The sequence below is a fragment of the Astatotilapia calliptera genome, chromosome 12, assembly GCF_900246225.1.
Source record: "Astatotilapia calliptera chromosome 12, fAstCal1.2, whole genome shotgun sequence".
In the NCBI taxonomy this organism is placed as follows: Eukaryota; Metazoa; Chordata; class Actinopteri; order Cichliformes; family Cichlidae; genus Astatotilapia; species Astatotilapia calliptera.
In genome coordinates, this window is record NC_039313.1 from 25,520,858 (window position 1) to 25,541,110 (window position 20,253).

At 44.4% G+C, this 20,253-nt stretch overlaps 1 protein-coding gene across 1 annotated transcript in view; it reads right to left on the reverse strand.

Moving 5' to 3' along the window:
* The window catches only part of hmcn2 (hemicentin 2), a 48,422-nt gene extending 30,124 nt beyond the window's left edge, over positions 1-18,298 (reverse strand). Inside the window, exons 1-22 of the mRNA XM_026187226.1 lie at positions 17,803-18,298; positions 16,173-16,243; positions 15,619-15,777; positions 14,970-15,092; positions 11,441-11,612; positions 11,220-11,326; positions 11,013-11,133; positions 10,656-10,919; positions 10,415-10,559; positions 9,867-9,988; positions 9,419-9,691; positions 8,838-8,979; positions 8,381-8,508; positions 7,027-7,140; positions 6,776-6,934; positions 6,484-6,678; positions 5,412-5,507; positions 5,161-5,288; positions 4,916-5,060; positions 4,116-4,228; positions 2,524-2,683; positions 2,274-2,433 (exon numbers count right to left, since the gene is read on the reverse strand). Coding sequence (XP_026043011.1) covers positions 2,274-2,433; positions 2,524-2,683; positions 4,116-4,228; positions 4,916-5,060; positions 5,161-5,288; positions 5,412-5,507; positions 6,484-6,678; positions 6,776-6,934; positions 7,027-7,140; positions 8,381-8,508; positions 8,838-8,979; positions 9,419-9,691; positions 9,867-9,988; positions 10,415-10,559; positions 10,656-10,919; positions 11,013-11,133; positions 11,220-11,326; positions 11,441-11,612; positions 14,970-15,092; positions 15,619-15,777; positions 16,173-16,243; positions 17,803-18,061 — 3,356 coding nt within the window. The 5' untranslated portion in view covers positions 18,062-18,298. The remainder of the gene's footprint in view (positions 1-2,273; positions 2,434-2,523; positions 2,684-4,115; positions 4,229-4,915; positions 5,061-5,160; positions 5,289-5,411; positions 5,508-6,483; positions 6,679-6,775; positions 6,935-7,026; positions 7,141-8,380; positions 8,509-8,837; positions 8,980-9,418; positions 9,692-9,866; positions 9,989-10,414; positions 10,560-10,655; positions 10,920-11,012; positions 11,134-11,219; positions 11,327-11,440; positions 11,613-14,969; positions 15,093-15,618; positions 15,778-16,172; positions 16,244-17,802) is intronic.
* Between the last annotated feature and the right edge of the window lie 1,955 nt (positions 18,299-20,253).

Genomic DNA, 20,253 nt, shown 5'->3' on the forward strand with positions numbered 1-20,253 from the left:
GAATCCTATATCACATAAGAACGGGACAACATTCCAAGAAGTCCCACAGCTGGTCTCTTCAGCTCCCAGATGTTTATGGACTGCTGTTAAAAGAAGAGGGAATGCTACACAGTAGTAAACATGGCCCTGCCCCAATTTTTCTAGATTTGTTGCTGCCATCAAATTCAGAATTAGCTCATATTTTTTCAGAGTTTAAACATTTAATATCTTTTCTGTGCTGTATTGTAAATAAAATGTGGGCTTATGAGAGACACAAATCATTACGTTCTGGTTGACATTTTATACAGCGTCCAAACTTTTTTTTTTTTTTTGGTATTTGGGTTGTACAACAAGTATCAGAGCATTTGACAGGTATACATAAATTGAATTATGCTGTCAAACACTTAGTGGTCCTTATTCAATTATGTTGTTTTGTTGAAATGGAAAAAGAAAATGTGTGAGGGTTAGAGTTCATAAAGAGCAAGCAATAGCCGGAGTCTGGACCTCATCCAGAGCTAAGTACGATTGTCTGGGATAATTACAATGTGAAAGGGTCAGCAGTGTTTGACCTGATAATATCACCATGGGAAAGGTTGTAGGTTCAAAAAGATCAATGCGGATTTTTCTGTTTGCGTGTGCAGCTATTGTGCGTTTACGACCGCGGGGTCAGGAAATAAAGATAAAGTGAAAATCAAAAGGTTGACTTAATGGTGGAGCTCGAATGAAAGGTCGCACAGGTCTCCAAAGTCAAAGCGTCATCCTTCCTGGGACCAACTAAGTTCAAAGCAACGTTTTGGCCCAACTTGCCATTTGTTTTTTTTGATGTTTGTCAAAGTCAAACAAGTGGACAGATGGTGGTCATCACACACACTCCAGTACACAACCTCAGCTCCAAAGTCAGGCCTTGCTTGCTGTGGGTCAGCAACTTTAAAGGAGGGTGTGGTAACCTGAAATGCTACAGAAGCTATCCAGCTGTACAAATGTATAATATACAGCAATGTAAACACACCTCTGCGATTTATCTTTGATAAGTGTGTCTGCTAAGCAACCAAATTCTAACAATAACACGCCTGTCTAAGTGGAAACGAGCTAGAAGCACAAAGAGCTCTGTATTTTAGACGCACATATGGTGTAATGTCTTTCACCCACCCCCCCACCTCCCCAAACAGCCGTAGGAGAGACGACAGCATCCAGCTCGAAAACTGAAAGGCGGCCTCTGCAGTGGTTAATGTGAGCTCAGGCTACAGCGGTGCTGCTCCTCGTGACATGAACAGCCCCTCTCGCTCATCCATCACTCCCCACATTGGTGTCATCTGTGTACACAGTGCGACTGGCCAAAGACTAACTGGGACAAATTGGCCTCATCAGGATCAGGTCTCCTGTGACCAAATCTTCTGACTCAGTATTGAAAAAAGGAAAGAGAAAAACAAAAAACTCCCTGCCTGGTACTAGTCTGAATACATGGATATGAGATAAATATCATCTCCCACTGTTTAAGTTATTTTAAAAATCAGCACCCCTCAGTTATTTCCTCCGAACCTCAGAGTGTAGCTTAAAGGAGTTAATGTTCCTTTACAGAGCCCGCTCCTTCCATAGGTCCCTGCGTATGCAAAGCATGACGCTGGGTTTGTTCACAGGGATGTGTTATTCTCATCAGACAGGACTAGTAAAGAGTCAGCATGTTGTTTTACTGCCGAAACACCGCGGGGAATCTGAACATCAGACAGACACAACTTGTATCTCTTCCACTGTCAGTTCACTTTCCGCCCCTCTTCCTGGCACCCCCTCCCTCCAACGCCACCCCCCACCGTTTCCTTCTTCCTGACCCCACACAAGTCATACTGTATCTGAGTCACAACGGCTTTCAACTCCCTCTGTCATTCTTCTATCTGCACTAAATGATTCGGCCTGGTGTCTGGCCCAAAGAGTCTGCCTGTCATCCATCCAGCTCGTGTCTCGGGGCAGCCTGCCTGCCTGTCTGCGCCCAGAGTGACCACACATGAAAGCCAGGAATCAGGCAACCACGTGGGACCAGATGTTTTACCTCGGTTTAGCCAACTGGTGATGCCCACACACAGATCTCTAGTCTCTGCTGCCTCTGCCTGGCCGCTCTTCCAGAGGCATTACGGCATGTTAGCAGAAGCTTTGAACAACAGCCAGAGCTCTTTGTAAAAGCTGACTCAGGTGTTAGTTAAGTCAGAGGTAAAGTATGGTTAGTGCTTTTGGATTATGTCAGCTTATATTTGAGACATTTAACTGCATGATTGTCGGGGTGAGGTAAGGCTTCCTCTTACCCAGCTGTGACGGGGGGGATGGGATGCCCGTTTCGGCTCCACGTGACTAACGGAGAAGGACTCCCTTCAGCCTCACACGGGAGAACAACCTCTGCCCCCACCTCTGCAGCCATGTTTACTGTGTTGTCGTGACCAGTCACGCCCATTATCTTTGGCACAGCTTGAACACAACAAAAGAACTTGTTAGACGACCACATAGGCACTTCCTTTACAATTCCAAACGCAAACTGTTTGCCTCCGTTCGCCTTACTATTGACACTCAGCTGGATCTCGCGACTAGCATAGCCCACAGGACTGGTGGCAGTGCAGATGTAGATGCCTGCATCTTCGGCGGAGGGGTTGGGGATGTGGAGGTGTCCCTCAGAGTCAGACTGAAGAGCGGAGCTGTCCCTGGGCAGGGGCTGCCTCCCCTGGCAGAATAAGATCAGACAGAACATATTATATTAGAAAAGTCCTCCACACAAGCGTGCGCATGGATGCTAAGATTAGTTCAAGGTTTACAACCCAACCTTTGATGTCTAATGGAATTACTGGCCACCCCTTCGGATTGCTCTCTATCTGCAGCGTGCACACGCAAGAACCGAGGCAGCTGCGCATCCACTCGCTCTGAACATTAGAGCGCTTTAACAGATACACTTTTATCTGACAAGAAGGTAAATTTACTTGACTCTAGAGTAACATTTTGAAAATGTTAGGGGAAAGGCCGGGTGGAATATAAATCCGGCTCAGTTCAGCAACATGTAGACAACAACAGCATGCTGACCTCGTGCAGGGTAGTATTAGTACAGGGTACGTAATAGTGGCAGGGTATTTCATCGGCCATGTTTTTCTTGCCTTTAAAGAAAAGATGATATCACTGCAGTTCCTAATTTCAGTGGTGGAAGAGAAACAGATGCATTAACAGTATACAAACTGCCGCTTCTGCTTCACTACACGTCAAAGATAAATGTACACTTTTTACCAGGCAATATTTATCTCACAGCTTTAGCAACATTACAAATTATTAATCTGTTATATTGCAGCGGCTGTCAAAGGCAACGCTGCAGTACCACACAAGCTGTAATAAGATCTGTTTTTGCATCCTGGATGGATCGAGAGCATCGGCTTAGCACCGCCTGGTTGCACATAAACTTTTGTGTTTTCCTCTCGTGATATGATGAAGTGTTGTACTAGGAGGGGATGCGGGAAAGTCTTGAAATAGATTCCTAAGGTACGATAAAAACAGGGTGATTTGCACCAGTCAAGCAGCAATATAGTAAAGTTGCCATGGTTACTTCCCTCCCTGGCCAGGTTAATCAAGTCTTGATTGCAGTGGAAACTGTTTTTGTTGGTGGTGTTTTGTTTTGTTCTGTTTTTTTGTGTTCTGACAAATCAAAGAAAAGACCAGAGGGGAAAAAAAGAAAACTGTTTGAATAAGACAAAAAAAATGTAATTGTATTTATGTAAATGTAATCACAGTAAGTGAAGGCGATTTGAAGTGCTACAGATGTATGTGTAAAATAAAAAAAATATCCAGAGTAACTTAGTGTGCCTCAAAATGAATTCAGAATTAAAACCCTTTTTCATTATCAGTCATTTCACACTGATTTGATTCTGGTTTTATTAATATCGTTATGCTTGTATTGACTGGCACGGTCCAAGATTGCACTCTTAAGGATAATCTAGATCCCATCACCGCTGAGTATTGATTTTTGCTGTTGCCTGATTGTGATAATTATTTCCAAAGTGCTAATAATGACTCATTGTAAGCTGAACTGATACAAAGGGCTGACCTTGGACTAGACGGTGCTGTGGAAGTCACGCTTGATTTACTGAGCTGAAGCTGAAGGTTGCGAGTGTTACCTTGGACCAGACAACATCTGGTTTGGGAACGCCGGTGGTTTCGCATGATAGCCTGATGGCTACACCCTCGTTGGCTATGTAGTGGTACGGACCAGCGCTGATCTCTGGGGGCACTGTGGAAGAATAAGGTCATAAAACACAGCTGTCTGACTGAGCGTGAAGAAGCGATCTGCTGCTGCATTACCACCGGCCTCAGCTGACCAGCAACATCGGCGTTTGAGGCATTTCTTCATTACAAACTGATGATGAACCGTGATCCTGGCTGTCTGTCATTACATGCTCATGACTCCATTTATCAAAGCATGCAATAAAGCAGGCCCTCTCTCTGTGATGACAACAGGTGGTCGATTCATTCAAAAATTGTTTTCCATGCTGAGTTGGCACATTTTTGGCTTAATTGTCCAATTATATAGCCTGTGGTTGCAAACTTTGCACTGAGAAAGTGCATTCAGTGAGTGAAAGGGTCTGCTTTTAGATTAGGCTCATATATTTTCTTGCTGATATTTTATTAGTGCACATTAAATATGACGATAGAACCAGATGTAGGAGATGTAAGTTTAGTTTAGCTTGGATTATGGAAGCTTAGTATAAGTGGGAAACAACTAACCTGGCTGTGCCAAAAATGTAAATTACACACACAATTTGGGATTTTACAGCGGGTCATTTACTACAATAATTTGAGTCAGTTACTTTCTGGAGTATCTCCAAGACTATAAGCCTGTCTTAGCTGCTTGTGCTTATTGTTTGCTGGCTTTGATTTTATTGGTAATGTGAGTGTTACTATTCCTTTACTCTCCTACCGTGAACCTCCAGGCTGACTGTGATGTTCGCGGAGCCTGCCACATTAACCGCAGTGCACACATAAATCCCAGTGTCCTCTGGGATGGCTCTTTCGATGTACAAACTGCCATCGCTCCTCAAGAACATCCTTCTGTTCAGATGGAACTGTGCAAACGAAAAAAGTAAAAATATTCCTGTCATACACAAACACAGATATGATCCATGGGAGAGGCAGGTTTGAGTTTGATGTTTTTACCAGCCTTACAGGTTTTCCATTCTTGGACCAGTGTCTTTCTGGAAGAGGAATTCCATCCAACAACATGCAAGGAATACTAAGTGACTGACCGCTCCCGGTGGTGATCACTGGGGCAACTTGGGCCAATAGAGGTGGCTCTGCAAGAAAAAGGATTTGAAATGATTATTAAACAACAAGAGCAGGAATATATGTGTTATAGCCACAGTGTCCTTCTGTGTGTTTCTGCTACATGCATATATGGGATCACAAAAAGAGCCTACCCAGTCCAGTGACACTAACTCTGGCCTCAGATTTGATGGTTCCAAACTGGTTCTTGGCCTCGCAGATGTATAGACCTTCATCATCCAGCCAGACACCTACAGTCAAACACACATCATTGAAAAATGCACCCCGCCGCACATTACAATACATCTGAGAGTAGCAGCATCATCACACTTACCAAGAAAGAAAACAGTCTATCTAAAAAAACTAAATAAGTTCATGCTAATAGCAGCTAAGACCCCTACTCAGTAACAACTGGTATTATTGGCCTGACAGTGCTGTAATTAGGAGCTAAAAATAGAAAATAACAGGATTAATGGGTTTGGCTCAGCTGCTATCCTGCTGTCCCACTCAGTAAATTCTCTTGAGATCACATCTTGGAAGATCAACATATGTTTCAATTCTTCTGTCCTAGCAAATATTGAAGGATTCCAGGATAAAGCATTAAAGGTAACCCGTGAGGAGCAGGATTCAAGGAGATAGTGGCGTTTGAGCACTACGCAATATGAACAGAGACATTTCTGAAACTGCAGGTAAAAAAAATAAAATAAAGCCATCTGTAGCAGATGGAGCCAATCAGGTCAGAGGGCAGCCGCAAATGGAAACAGTGACAGAAACGGCCCATGTAAATATGTCTGTTCCTGTCCAATATTATATTTCACACTATAAACATTTAGTCTCAGGAGCACAAAGCATCACGGTATGTGGCTAAGAATAGTCATGTTTCAGGCTGAAATATCTTCCAGAGTTCACAGCTTTGATCCCCCTGCCCTGATGAGGACAAAGACAGACGCCTTCTCTTGCCAAATAATTAACAACATTTTAAGGAGAGTCTTTTCACAGAGCAGAGATAATGCTTTTAGCAGGATGGATATTCGAGAGGCATCGGTTTACTGTAACTTTACCAATGGCAATGACATCCCGGCTCTCCCACCTCTTAAGAAAATGTTAGCTGGATTTAATATGATACTCTTCTATATATACTTGCACAATTTGAGTCAAGCCAGTTCGAGCAGGGAAACCGTGAGGCTGCCGCACAGCACACCAAAGCTCTTTGCTGTGATAACTCACTCTGGATTAGAAGATGTCCGTTCTCCAGCTGCATTGTTTTACTGTGGCTGTCTGAACGCATGAGAATCTGTCTGCCATCCTGTCTGCGCCAGGTCACCGTCGGCTGCGGGAATCCCCGGGCAGTGCAGGGGAGGGTGATATTCTCCCCGACATTGACTGTCACGTCAGCCGGTGCCTCGGAAAACAATGGACCCGCTGTGGAAGGAAGAGTGGTGCCAGATGGATGTTTTTTCCTTTGTATAAATGTGAGAGAAATACAAGTTTTATGTGGAAAACTGTAGTGTGGCCTCACCTCCAACCACCAGACTAACAGTGCCAGAGGAGGTTCCAGCAGAGCTGCTCGCCACACAGCTGTACTGACCAGCGTCGACCTCCTGCACGGCACGAATGTGCAGCGTCCCGCGATGTACGTCCTGCTCAACAAAAGGAGCAGAGCCCACCTCGAGTTCACCTGGAAGTACGAGCAATATAAGCTTGTCGTCCTCTAACAGAGACATCTCCACAGTCATTTTAATAAAAGCACTGTGTATGGCGTTAACTCACCTTTGAACCAGTGGACAAGAGGGGACGGAAAGCCTGTGGCCTGACACTCGAGAGTTGCATCACCACCAACAGTCACTAGCACAACCTGCTGTACCACTGTTATTCTTGGTGCCTCTGCAGAACAAAAAAAATCAGTGGGATGAACTTTTTATTCCAGGGATGTCCAAGTCATTTTACATCATAGGCCTCGGGACTTTGATTTTAAACGGACCAGTGAAAATCCCCTTTCTATCGGTGCAAAGGAGTTTAACTGCACATTTAAACCCTGCGATATCTCAATGTAAGAAAAAGAAGTGGAATTTCAAAGGTGCGTCTCAGTTTTTCCACGTGATAAAGAAACGCTGCTATAGTAAAATAAAGAAATTTGTCAGCATGACTCTGTGGACTTAAACTGTAACAAATAAATGTGTAAAGTTACAGAAGTACTGATAGTTCGTGGGCCAGATTCTCCTGTGGTTTTAAAGTGGGGCATTTTTGTTGTTCTATTTTATTCATTTATTTAATTGTTTAATTGCAAATTCTATTTCTGCATTACTTTGGTTTAGTATGAATGGCTGTTTTGGAGGTCTATCAGTAGGACAAGCTTACAGTTTAAAGTCCAAAATTTATGCTCTCCTTCACATTTTCTAAAGACATCTAGTGGGCCGGATTGGAGTTTTTGCTGGGCCAATTCTGCCCCCCGGGCCTTATGTTAGGCCCCCCTTTTTTTAGTTTATAGCAATGCACCGGTCTTTCATGCAGCGCTACTGTACATGAACAGTAATGTGCTGTTTGTTTATACCAGCAAGGGCATGAGAAAAACCCTGATGTGAATGTAAAAATGATGCTTATACTTTAGACCCAGGCAGCTGAGCTGAAAGGATGAGATGATCTACTGTGTTATAAGGTTTTCCCTGATTTGACAGATCAGTGTTGTTAAAAATGACATTCAGAGACAAGTGCGTATAATACCAGCAAGCCCCAGGAAAATGCTGCCATAATCCATCAGTGTTACGGTTTCTGTCAAGCACTAACTGACAGCCGTGAGTGAAACTTCAGGCCCACAACTGTCAGCGCTCACCAAACAAGGAGAGAAACATCACGTCGTGTGAGACAGAGCTGTATGTGGCCATGTTCGCTTGCTGTATACTCTGCTCTATCCTGCTGGATATCATTAAAAGAAATGCGCCTTAAAAACAGTCAACACGGGCAAAAATGCTTCGTGTCACTGGAAGTTAAAAATGAAGTCAGAAGAGAAGCAATTATTCAGAACAGAAACTTTAACAACTCCGAATGACGAAAGGCTAATTCCAGCAACAATATATCTTCGCGCTGGCATCCTCAACCAGACATCTGTCGGGATGTGTTGACTTACCCGCATAACTAAGTGACACAGACTGAGAGGCAGTCCCAGCCTCGTTGCTTGCCAGACATGTGTAGTTCCCAGCATCCTCTGGGAGGGCCCCTTTAATGGTTAGAACTCCATGCTGGTTCAGACTGAACCTGTAGCATACAGTGGACAGGATTCATGTTTGTTGATACTTTTGTTGATTACAAGCGCAGATGTAAAACAGAGATCCATCTCTCTGAATCTTTATGCTGCCGTTTGGTGTCACGGGAGAAATTTGTGTGTGTGCGAATGTATATTTCACTGCTGACATATAAAATACTTGTGGTTTGGGGGGAAAAAAAGGGTTGACATGAGTAGATGTAAATTTCCAAAGCGATGCAAACAAGATGAGGCGATGGCGCATGTAGGTCAAGTGGAACGTAATGACTCTCTGAGTCCTTTGTGCCAGAGGTGCCGAGTGGGCTGAGAGTTCCCCTCTTACCTCGGCCGATTAGTTAGGAACACGTTGCCTTGGCTCCAGAAGAGCCGGGGAGGGGGGGAGCCGGACGCCGAGCAGACCAGGCGGATCTCATCGCCTTGGGAGAAAGCCAGGGACTGCGGGTGCACTACCACAGAAGGAGCCTCTGCAGTTGAAATCAAAGGAAGGCAAAAAAATGTAAAAAAAAATAAAAAGCAGACGATGACTCAGGGCCTTGTCACAGGCTGCATGATGTCATTTATAGCTATCACAAGCTTAACAAGAGCAAACTTGATGCTGTGGGCTGCAAAGCAATTACAAAAACACTCCATGTCTGACTTCATAACTACAGGATATTCTTGAAGACATATTTATTTGCCTGTTTGTTGAAGTCATTGCAAATATCTGAGTGCATTCCCTCAGTAGACGCCACACTTTTCAACACGCATAAGTCTTTGCTGATGAGAAAAGGAAGTGGCTTAATCTGATTGCAAGGAGGTCGAGGCAATAATGGAAAACAGATGACGGGGGCCCGCGAGGATCCGTTAAGCCCTGCCGCGTTAAATGTTTAAGCAGATGAGCCGCAGGGTATTGGGCTATCATACCTGGGACGTGGAGCCACACGGCGATTCTGCTGTCTCCGTAGGGGTTGGTTGCCACGCAGCGGTACTCCCCAGCATCCTGAGCCCGCACAGCGCTGATCTGCAGGTAAGAGTTGGGCAGCAGCTTCACCCTCCCTGCCCGTGCCTGGATAGCATAGCCCCCTCGATGCCAGGTCAAATTGTGGCGCATATTTCCCTCCACCTGACAGGACAGCACAGCCACGCCTCCCACAGAAGATGTCACATTCTCTGGGGGCTTCAAGACCGGAGGAGGATCTGTTTTAGTGGAAACATGAGTGCAGACAATGTTTAAAACAAATATTTGTGCAGACATGCTTTCTATCTAGTTTATGTCTAAACGATAAAGCAGAGGTTTGTATCTAAATGGCTGGAACGCACCCACATCCAACTGAAGGGGAGTGTGCGCTTGCATTGTTGTTGTGTGACATACCTCTAACAGTTAACTGTGTTACAGCCCACCCCTGCCCTGCGCTGCTCTGCGCCATACACTCATACGGGCCTTCGTCCTCGGCTGATGCCTTCGGAATTTCCCATGATGCAACGGCAGAATACCTGAAGCAAAGACACGTTTGGTTTATTGGCCAGCACATATTCCTCTTATTTCATGTCACACCCAGTGGCTCTTTGGCACATCCACGCACTGGAAATAATTTTCATCAAAAGTCAGCTGCACTTCATGAAAGTAATTCAAGCCAGAGAGTCAACACCAAGACAAAATAGTTGCTTTGTTAAATTGAGTATGTGATGTTTAGAAAATCAACTGTGTATATATCCACTTGTTGACAGATGAACCAATAAAATGCAAGAGTGAGGCAGCACTAATGCTTTACAGGCGTGCCCACTGGTAAGATTAGGGAGTGACTTAATTAATGCTTTTAAATGAGGTAATAGGCGCGCGAAGCTTCGGGGATCTGAGGGAATCGGAAGGAAGGCGAGCCAAATGTTATGGAGTGCTGAGCAAATAGAGAAGAGACTCACTGAAAGAACCTCTCGCTTCCCAGTGTAATTCCACTTCTGGTGAATCTTAGTCTGTAGGGAATGTCACTCTTTACAGAGCAGCCAATCACAGCTGGCTGCATATAAACGCCCTTCACTACAGTCGACATGCTCACAGCTGGAGCATCTGCACAAGGGAGGAAACAAAGGTTAAAGGCTATAAAGAGATTGATGAGGTATGGGAGACACTGCAGTGTGGCTTTGGTGAAGAGGGATGCCTTGCCTGGAATGATGTTGGTGTAGGAGACGCTGGACAGCCTCTGGAAGCGGTAGCCCTCTTCGTCTTTGCCCGTTACCTTGATGAAGAAGCTCTGGGAAGGGGTGCGGAATTCCGGGAGACTCCACAGGCCTTGTTTTCCAAGGTCAGAGGGCAGCGGTACAGGGATCGTTCGCAAGGAGCGGCCTGAGCCTGACACAAGCTCCACATGGCTCAGATGACCTGGAGGCTTCAGGCCGGTGCATTTTAGTAAAACATGGGATGGGAGCCCTGAAGGACAAAGGAAGATCGGCATGAGGTAATTTTCTGCACATGGTCTCGGTCAAATAAAAGGCAAAGAGCTAACAGACACATGCCAGACACCTTTTATCGGCCTCTCTCTCGTGTGGTTGAACTCTGTAACAGGTACGCTGGAGAAGCCTGCGCGGAAGTCGAGACTGCTGACTCCTGTGACCCTCAGAGTGTGACGCCCACTACAGCTTATCTTTAGAGTGAAACGTGTGAAGTGAATTCAGCATCATAAAAAAGTCAGACAAAACACATTTGTGATTTATTCACCAAAATAAATACCTTCAGTTTCCAGGCACCGGGTCTAGGAAACTTGAGGTTTATCACACGAGCTGAGTTGGGAATATTCAAGAGTTCTTTAAGGCCCTCCTCTACACCAACTGCCCGACCTTGGAAAAGGAAACATAACAGATGTTATTTCAAAGAAAAACATGACTTTCTTTAAAAGCACTGATAATGCTAGGAGTAGATAAGAATAAATAGGAAAAGCAGGAATGAGTTACCCAAAGGATCGCTGAGCTCGATTTCTGGTGCTGGTCCACTGAGTGACACCGTGACCTCTCTGAGGCTTGGGTCAAAGGGAACTTCCCAGTTGTTTTCCTGGGCACTGTCATGATTGGAGGACAGAAGGTGGACCTTCATGGCCTGAACTGTTTCCTCTACCCACTTTAAAACCTGGCAGGAGGCAAAACACAGCATTTGCAGGAGCACAACCAAGCAAGATATTCCTGAGTGCATTAATCAAACTGTCAGAGAGGTAAACTTCAAAAGGCAGGAGAGGGACAGGAAGGACGCACTGGCCTTAACTCCGAAAGCCCCCACAAAGCCCTTGCTTTTCCCTGTTCTTCGTCTTTCGGACTATTCTTTCATCACAAAACTATTCATGAGACGGATTTTGCCTAAACAAAGGAAAAGTGAAGCAGCTCAGCTGTCAAACTGATAACATACAGTTTTCTGCACTTTCAAGCACGTATTCCCAGAAAAAGTGTCTCTCACAGTGGAAGCCTGTCAGGCAGCAGTCCCGCTGCAGCGGCGCAGGTTTTATTAATCATAAAGCTTGTTCCTCAGAAGACAAAGCGGAAGCGGTGGATCGGGTTGTGGGAACGGCCGTGGTTTTGAATTAAACCTAAGCATTAAACTGAATCAGGCAGGCATTTCACACTTTTCTGCTGAAAGGTTTAAGCTGAAGAAGTCTGATGAGGTCAGACAGTGACTCTCTTCTTAGTCATTCCACCACTTTGAGCAAAGATTACAGAAAGGTTGAACAAGCTGATTGTACATGATGGTAAAAACAGTCATTACTTAGACTTTAATTTCCCTCAGCAGCTCTCCACAGGAATCTGTGATGTTACAGGATTTCAGCTTTGACAGGTGCTTGACCCTCTGGGTGTAATCATCAGCGAGGTACTGATTAAAAATGCAGTTTCTCTTTTGTTTTCACTCAAATCAAAACAGAAGCACAGCAAAAGCCCACTGACTTTTCACAGAGTCCTATTTCAGCGGTCACAGCAAACTAAATGTCGTCCATCTTCCAAACGCTTAACAAGCAGCTGCTGTCTAATATTTGTTTTCACCTCGTATTGAGAGGCATCACGGTTTAACTGTGCCTGTAATGAAGCCAAATGAAAACATTTCCTCGGCAGGCCCTTCAGAGATGAGGCCAACACCAACACGTTTTACGACACAGACGTAAAAATGAAACAGGGAAAGCCTTTGATAATTTAATTATCAGCCCTCGACTTCTCCTCTATCGGGTCTGCAAGGTCCTGACAGCAGCTGGTTCCTCTTGCCATTTTACAACTGGAAACAGCTGTAATGTCTGCCACGTGTGCAGTCGTCACAGTCAGAGCAGGAAACTGCTTAGAAGTGACCCACATCTATGTCTGTGTCTTATGCGGTAGAGCAAAGAGGAGTGGGCATTTCTCTGCCCTCGGACCTCAGATGAAAGAGAAGAAGAGCCCAGAGGTGGGGCCAGTTCCCTGTCTGGGCTGGCCTGCAGGGTCTAGAAGAGCCGAGCGCCGTAGCCTCTCCCTGGCTCTACCACTGGGAATGCAAAGGACCTTAAGTCCCCGTGAAACCTCATCCAGCGTGTCTCAGATGATCAGGCTTACAGGGCTGTAACAGGAAAGACCCCCTGCTGCTATTCATAGAAGCATGACAGATGGGGCAGAGAAGAAGTGTTACCTAAAGCTGGGGTGATGGTGTATTCCCCACATCGATTCAGGTACATTACCTGAAGAAGAAAATGCGTGACCGCGCCACTGTAAGGTAGAACAGCTTGCCTCCAGACCTCCCAGCGGGCTAGAGGTCAGCTCTGTCTTTACGCAGGTATAAACACAGCATTTACCGGATATTTGCATGAAGATGGCCCGCTCCAAATCAAGGTTATTAAAGTAAACGAGACCCAGACAGATCCCCTGCTCCTTCTGAGTGGGAGTTTCCACATAGAGAGGCTCAGCTACAGGATAAGCAGTGCTTTTGTTTAGCCGGACTGTGGGTAAAAGGTACCTAGATTTTATGCCTGGCAACCATTACCATTGCCATTTCCCTTAACTCGCTGCAGCACCCATAATCAGAAAAGACCCCGAGGCTAATCTTATAAACAACTCATCAAGGTGCTCGAGTTATCCATGTATGCACCAACTAGAAACACAAAACTAATAAATCTCAGGTCTTTCTCTGAGCGAACATCACATCACCCAGTAAAACATCACATTCCTCATTGTTCTTCAGCACTTTAGGGCACTTAAGAACGCAGATATTTTTAAATGTTCAACACTTTAAAGACAGCGGTTCTCATTGCCTGTGTTCTGTGTTACCATTTTCACTCACTTATCATAACCAATTAAAATTTAAAGCGCGTAAAGAGCGTGTTACACACAGAGCTGACAATAAACTGTTGTGCGAGGACCTGGAGCCAATTCCACTGGGCAGCTGTGTTGGAAGAAGCGAAACCATGAAAGATCACATCCTGGGATTAGAGAGTAAAATAAGCAGTCTGTTTTCTCTGCGCTGGCCCCCCTGGAGACCACAAAAAGACACTGTATATTTCATTTGGCTGCACATTATTAAACTACTATTAATGGTGAATATTTGGTTAGATTTGTACTACTTCTGAGGATTTTTAAGGGATTAAAGGATTTGCATTAATTTGGTAAAAGCATGCCACCCAGGAGCTAAAAAAATCATACAGGTTAAAAAAAGAGAAGCGACTGACAGACAGCGTAAATCCAAGAGGGGAAAAAAAGCCTGTTTATATGAAAATGTACACAAAGACTATGTTCAAAATAATAGGGCTACATTAGCACAAAGCCATCTGGTGTTGAGGTATAAGGTCTAGACTACATTTGGTCCCCTGTTCCCTTAATACGACAACAGTAAAATGACTTTTAAGCACTCCTTAAACAGCTGGTAGGATTATGGAGTGATAATGAAACGAGCTGCCACACACACACACACAGGCATTGTATGTCTAGCTATATGCAAGCATGACTTGACAGGAAACAGACCCCCCCACACACACAAAGACCCACACAAACACATCTGAGTTCAGAGGTTCAGTGGGCCACCAGTGTGCAGAGCTGTTGGCTCCAGCTCAGCGCTGCCCAGCCATCTCCTGTGTTGACATGTAGGATACCAGTGTCTCTTCCAGAGGAAACTCTGGCTTCTTTTACGTCTGCTTGGGAAGTGAGCCCCGCTGTCTTTGGCTTCTGAGACTCAGCTCCTGTTACATGCTGCTTCCGATATAAAGGAACCACCGGCCCGTATCGTATGACCAGGAAGTTTAATATCAGCACTGGAATCATTTGATTAGGCTAAATGAATTCCTCATTATCATCTATTATCGGTGGGTCAAATGGGAGTTGATGTTGTTCTGCTCCTGCTCTCCTCTGTTATTAGAAAATATCACCCCTTTCATATTCAAATACACTAGAGAGTTCCAATTTAGGGGCTAATTCATTATGTGTGAGGGCTTAATGGGGGTTCGGTGGCCAGTCGTCAGAGCGCACGGTTACTCTGCGTTGCTCTCACCTCGTTGACCTGCTGCTTATCCAAGTGAAAGATTTGCCCAGAGGAGGTGGCGGCGATCTCCTCGTACGCCCTGTAACCAGGCTGAGAGCGGTCTCCACAGTCCCCGGTCAACACAAATACTACCTGGGAACGAAGAGGACAGAGGAGTTAAGAGGATTACATTTGTTGAGTGTTTGCTTTCTGCTGAGTCGCTTTCACTTTGCTCCAAATGCTCATTGTCATGCATCATGTAGGGGCTGAGACGAGCAACTTTCCTGATCCCGGGAACTTCTTTGGAATGCAGATGGTTTTTCTTTTTTACAGCATTGCTGTTGTATCCCTTTTGTGACAGCGTGCAATAAATGCAGAGGCTCTAAAGACAGTGTGGGATGGGGCTCGTGTTTGTAGGTTCAACTGTGTTCCAGATAACATCAGTTAAATGGCATCTTGATCATTATGGGAGTATTCAGCACCAGTGAATACAAATGAGATGCTTGTGGGCATGTTTTTATTTTCTTTTAATCAGTTTACATACCATAGATTTGATCAAAGAGAAGCCTGCATCTATCGGATGTTTGACATTGAATAAAGAGCACACATTGGACTGATTAAGTATGTATCAGTTTTGTCCTGATGTATAAGAGGCCTGTTTAAATTCCCTGCCTTGTACCTGTGATTGACGGAGTTGCACCAGTTGCAGAACATCTCTCTTCAGGCGGTAGTCTTTGGCCCTGGCATCAGTAAACACATAGATAAAGGATCCAGGCAGGGAAACCTCCAGTGCTTTCTTTATGGCTCCGATACTCATTTCAGGGCAGTCGCCTCCACCCTGTGTGATAGAATCACATTTGCTTAAAAACTCCAGAAAAAAAAATCATATATTTATATTTTTTAAATGTTCATTCAGATATCGTGTTGTTGAACACATCCATTTTGTGGAGAGACACATCAAATGTTTCTTAAATACGTTTAAATCACTACCCATAAAAGCAGCACTAATTTACTTTTGAAAGAAGAAAGAACCGGTCCCATAAACGATGTGCCTTATATGAGTAAACATTTGAATAACTGTTCAATTCAGTACAATCTGGGGTTCTTAACATTCAACAGATGTGCTGCTTATCATGATTACAGTTTTAGGGGCTGGCAATCCACATACTGTTCACCATAATCTAAAGGTTTCATTCGTACAAAATTATTAATTTATGTAATCTGTGTCTGAACCTGGACAAACAGCTCTTGCAGATCCTGCTGGAACTTCTTTGGGTCGGTGGTGATGGACACGGGGCCGATATCTGTCAGATTAAAAATATACATCAGGAAAAAAAACCTTTCTGTGAAGAAAATCAAACCCAGTCAGCCGGTTCTGTTCTGATTTCTGAAGAGTGTATGCCTATACAGAACAGGATAATCATTGCAACCACAAAACGCCTATGGTCTGGAATTTTTAGAAGGGAGAGCGTTTGTTTGTTTCCTCTTAGCAGCTTTGCCCTTATGAGCAGAGGAAAAGCACATAGCATCAAAAACCCTATTAAGCCAAAGCACATTTTATCAAGGCCAGAATGATGCCCCACAGCCGTTGTGCACCACATGAATATCAATCACACATCACAGGGCACAAGAGAGGCCGTGCTGACAAAATTACAGCGTAACATTTTGTTTTACACAAATCACTAAAAATCTGGCGACAGTTTGCACGATGACGGAATAATCATTTTCCAGACCCAAGGATGATGGATAAAAGCCTGTCAGGGCCTGACACTTATTTGGATGTCTTCTGGGGCCAAACTACAGAACAGTAAACATTAACCAGTGCAGAGGGAATGCATTGTGTTGCTGCCCTCCATAAACACGAGCACTTCATCACAGTTATTACAGAAAAAGACCCTCATCCAGTCTTGTATACCTCATGATTTTGGTGTGTCATTGCTCTTTATTCCAACTGTCAAATATAATTTTGAAGTATCTTTGTGAGACTAATGATACAGAGTTTGCAGACATGTGTCAGGGCCATGACATTTCTAATTCATTCTCGGTGTTTTCTCCAGCTGCTTTCAAGTGCTTGTCGACCTCTCAAGAGTGCCTGAGAGGAAACACCGACGGCGCTGTCACGCCTCTTCGTCAGCCACAGAGGGCTTCTCTGGGATCTTGGAAGTTTACAAGGTCCCCAAGGGCATAGGCGCATTAAACACAGACAAAATGTGTGGCGTTAGGGTAGGCAACCCCCACAACTCCCCCCCCCCCCCCCCCCCCCCCCCCGGGTGGCCAGTGGGGGGGCTGCGAGGCAGAAGAGGGAGGAGAGGCAGGAGTAGGGTGGGGTGAGTGTGGGGTGGCGATTGGGGTAATTACACACACAAGCAGACAGCATATGCTTCCCATCAGCGCACAAACACCCTCCCCCCATTGGAGCACTCTTATTTTCAAGCTGTAGCTTTCCCGTATAGAAAGGAAGATGCTGGGCTGGGATGAAGAGCCTTACCTGTCCCCAAGACCCACTGTGAGCTCGCATATCCTCCCCTGCTTGACGTCTTGCATCAGTTTCACTTCCACTGAAGCCGCTATGCAGCAGCACACTCTGCTACACGTTCTGAGATGCGTTGCAAGTATAAGTGTGTAAATGGCAGATATAAATAGTAAATCAGTGCAAGGCGCGGAAACTATAAAAATACCACGCTCTCTTTGTAGTAATTCAAGAAAGTCTTTTCCTTTGAAGTCAATGCTCCAATAAATTATAATCATATTCATGAATTAACAAACATACGCATTCCATACATCCACTTTCACGAAAAAAAAGTTTCTTAAGTTGTGGCTCTTTAGTTAAAGAACAAACTTGTGTTAAAGGTAGAAAAAGTACCTGGGTCGTGGAAGGGGACCAGGACAAAGTTTTTAATGGGTCTGGTCCTCCGGCTGAGCGTCTTCTCCAGGATCCGTGAGGCGCCCTCTATCACCTGTTTCAGATCGTCGTACATGGAGCCGGTAACATCGAACACAAAGGCCAGGGTCGAGGCGCTGTCATCGGATTCATCACCCGTCTCAACGCGGGGGTCTGCCAAAAGTCTGTGCGCGCATACTGAGAGCGCCAAGACTAAGCACTTTAATAAGGCACCGGCCATTTTCCAAATTTACTGCATCTGTCTTTTGGAATAAGGCGAGTCATATATTTAAAAAAAAAGGATCACAAAGTTTTAAAAAGTTTTGATTTCGAAGCCGCCCAAATGACTCTGGCACTGCTTCTAGTAGATTTAGAACAACGCGGCTCAGCTGAAACACTTCAAAATCCAGTGCTGAATACTTCCACGGGAGTACATCCGTGCGTAAAGTTTGGAGGAGCATGTGGACTGGCCCCAGGAGAGCTGGTGCTCTGACGCTCCAAACGGGGGCGGAGATGGGTATTAAAAAGTTCCCGGGACCCAACCTGTTTTTTTCTCCTTTCCTTCGTGTGTTTGTGTGAAAGTGTGTGTGTGTGTAACTCGACCCCACTGTGACTTCCAGGCTTCTTTAACCCTATTCAACATTTCCCGTCAGTTTATTTTTCTCTACAATGGCGGTGGGCCCCTGGAGACGCACTTTTTAACAGCTTTCCCCTGTTACCAGCGGGGCCTGGCGTCTGTATTTTGGACGTGTCGAGAACATTGTCTCAGTAACAGCCTGGTTTTTATAAATAGCCATAGTTTATATTCAGCTGACACCAACCTAATTTTATACATAGCCCACGCTGACAAATATCTCCTTGACATATGAATGAAGAGCAATGTCACTGTGCTTCTTTTCTTTTCTGCTGATGTGGATGAAATGTTATTGATCATTAAAAATGTTATCCTCGTGGACTTGGTGCCCAGCTATGATATATCGTTTTTAATGTGATCAGACCTCACAGAGGAAGCCACCACCCACCCCCAGATCTTACAAACGCAAATATGTCAGCTAATTCCAAAGTAAGCTGCATAAAAGCAGAACATTTCTTTTAAGAAACTGATTATTCACATGAAAACACACTCGTGTTTTACTGTACTTAAGTTACACAAGCTACATTTGAAACTTATGCTGAATAAAAAAAAAACCCGTAAAGAAACAGTTTCAGGTCAAGGCCCCAGACCCTTCCTCCTCTTGAATACACCTGCATCTGTCCTTCATGAAAGGGGGGGGGGGGGGGGGGGGGGGATAAGAGACAGGAGAAGAAAGAAAGCAGGTCTGAGCAGGCCCGGAGAGCCCAGCAACTTTAAAAGACACGAGCCCCACCCATTAAACCCATCAATGCCAAGACGTCAGAGTTTTATGTACTTCATTGTTCATCACATAACTACACAGTGCAGGCTTATACCACAGAGCAAGCTGGCATGTTAGATTCTGTGTTATAAAGCATTACAGGCACTAAAGCTTGACATGACACCTTCCCTTAACAGTGGTACAGCAGTGCAAAACTGGACTCATAATAAATTACATTTGAATCACAAAACATCAGGGTCTGTGCAAACTTGAGTTACTTCTTGAGAGTTGATTAAGATTCGTAAAGTTTAAAATATTGCAAATAAACACATGAGCAACAGTCATTCTACAAAGCAGCCCCTTAAAGTTATTAAAAGCTGTTAAAAAAAATAAATAATAATATTTTTTTTTATATATATATATATATATATATATATATTTTTTTTTTTTTTTTTTTTTTAAATGAAAGTTTTCTATCCATTACAAACTAAGGATACAGTAATAGAAAAGATAGCCACTTAAATGCATTTTATTCTGTGCTCTTATACTGTCAATCAACAGGAAAATGACATTTAGAATTTAGTAAATTTGCATAAGGCATAAAGATCAGTGAAGCTGAAAAACATCTTAATGCTCAAAATGAAACAATCCAATGGAGAAAAAAAAAAGGCATCAATACATGTGCAGGTCTCACACAGAACAAATACCAAGCAGACAACTGAAACCACAGAGCTCACAAAAGCTTCACAGTCAGAAATGATGTCCGTTTGTGGCTCTCAGTGACCACGGCTTTGTGTTGCTGAGGGTGCTCTCCAAAGAAATACTGAGCTTCAATTCGGCTGCTGTGAGAACTGGGCTGGGCTGCTTGGCCGGGCCATTCGAGAGGCGGGGGCAGCAGAGCAAACAACAGCAGGGAGACTGAACCACGATGGGATGCACGGGCTGCAAACACAGCAAAATAATCCATAGAAAACTCTGTGCTACTTCAAAATTCCTCCTCACATGAAAAAACAAAACAAAAACCCTGCTCTCTCGAGAAAAGGAAACCTCGGGGCGTGACAAAAATGAGAATCGGGCAACAATAATGAAAAATACAGTG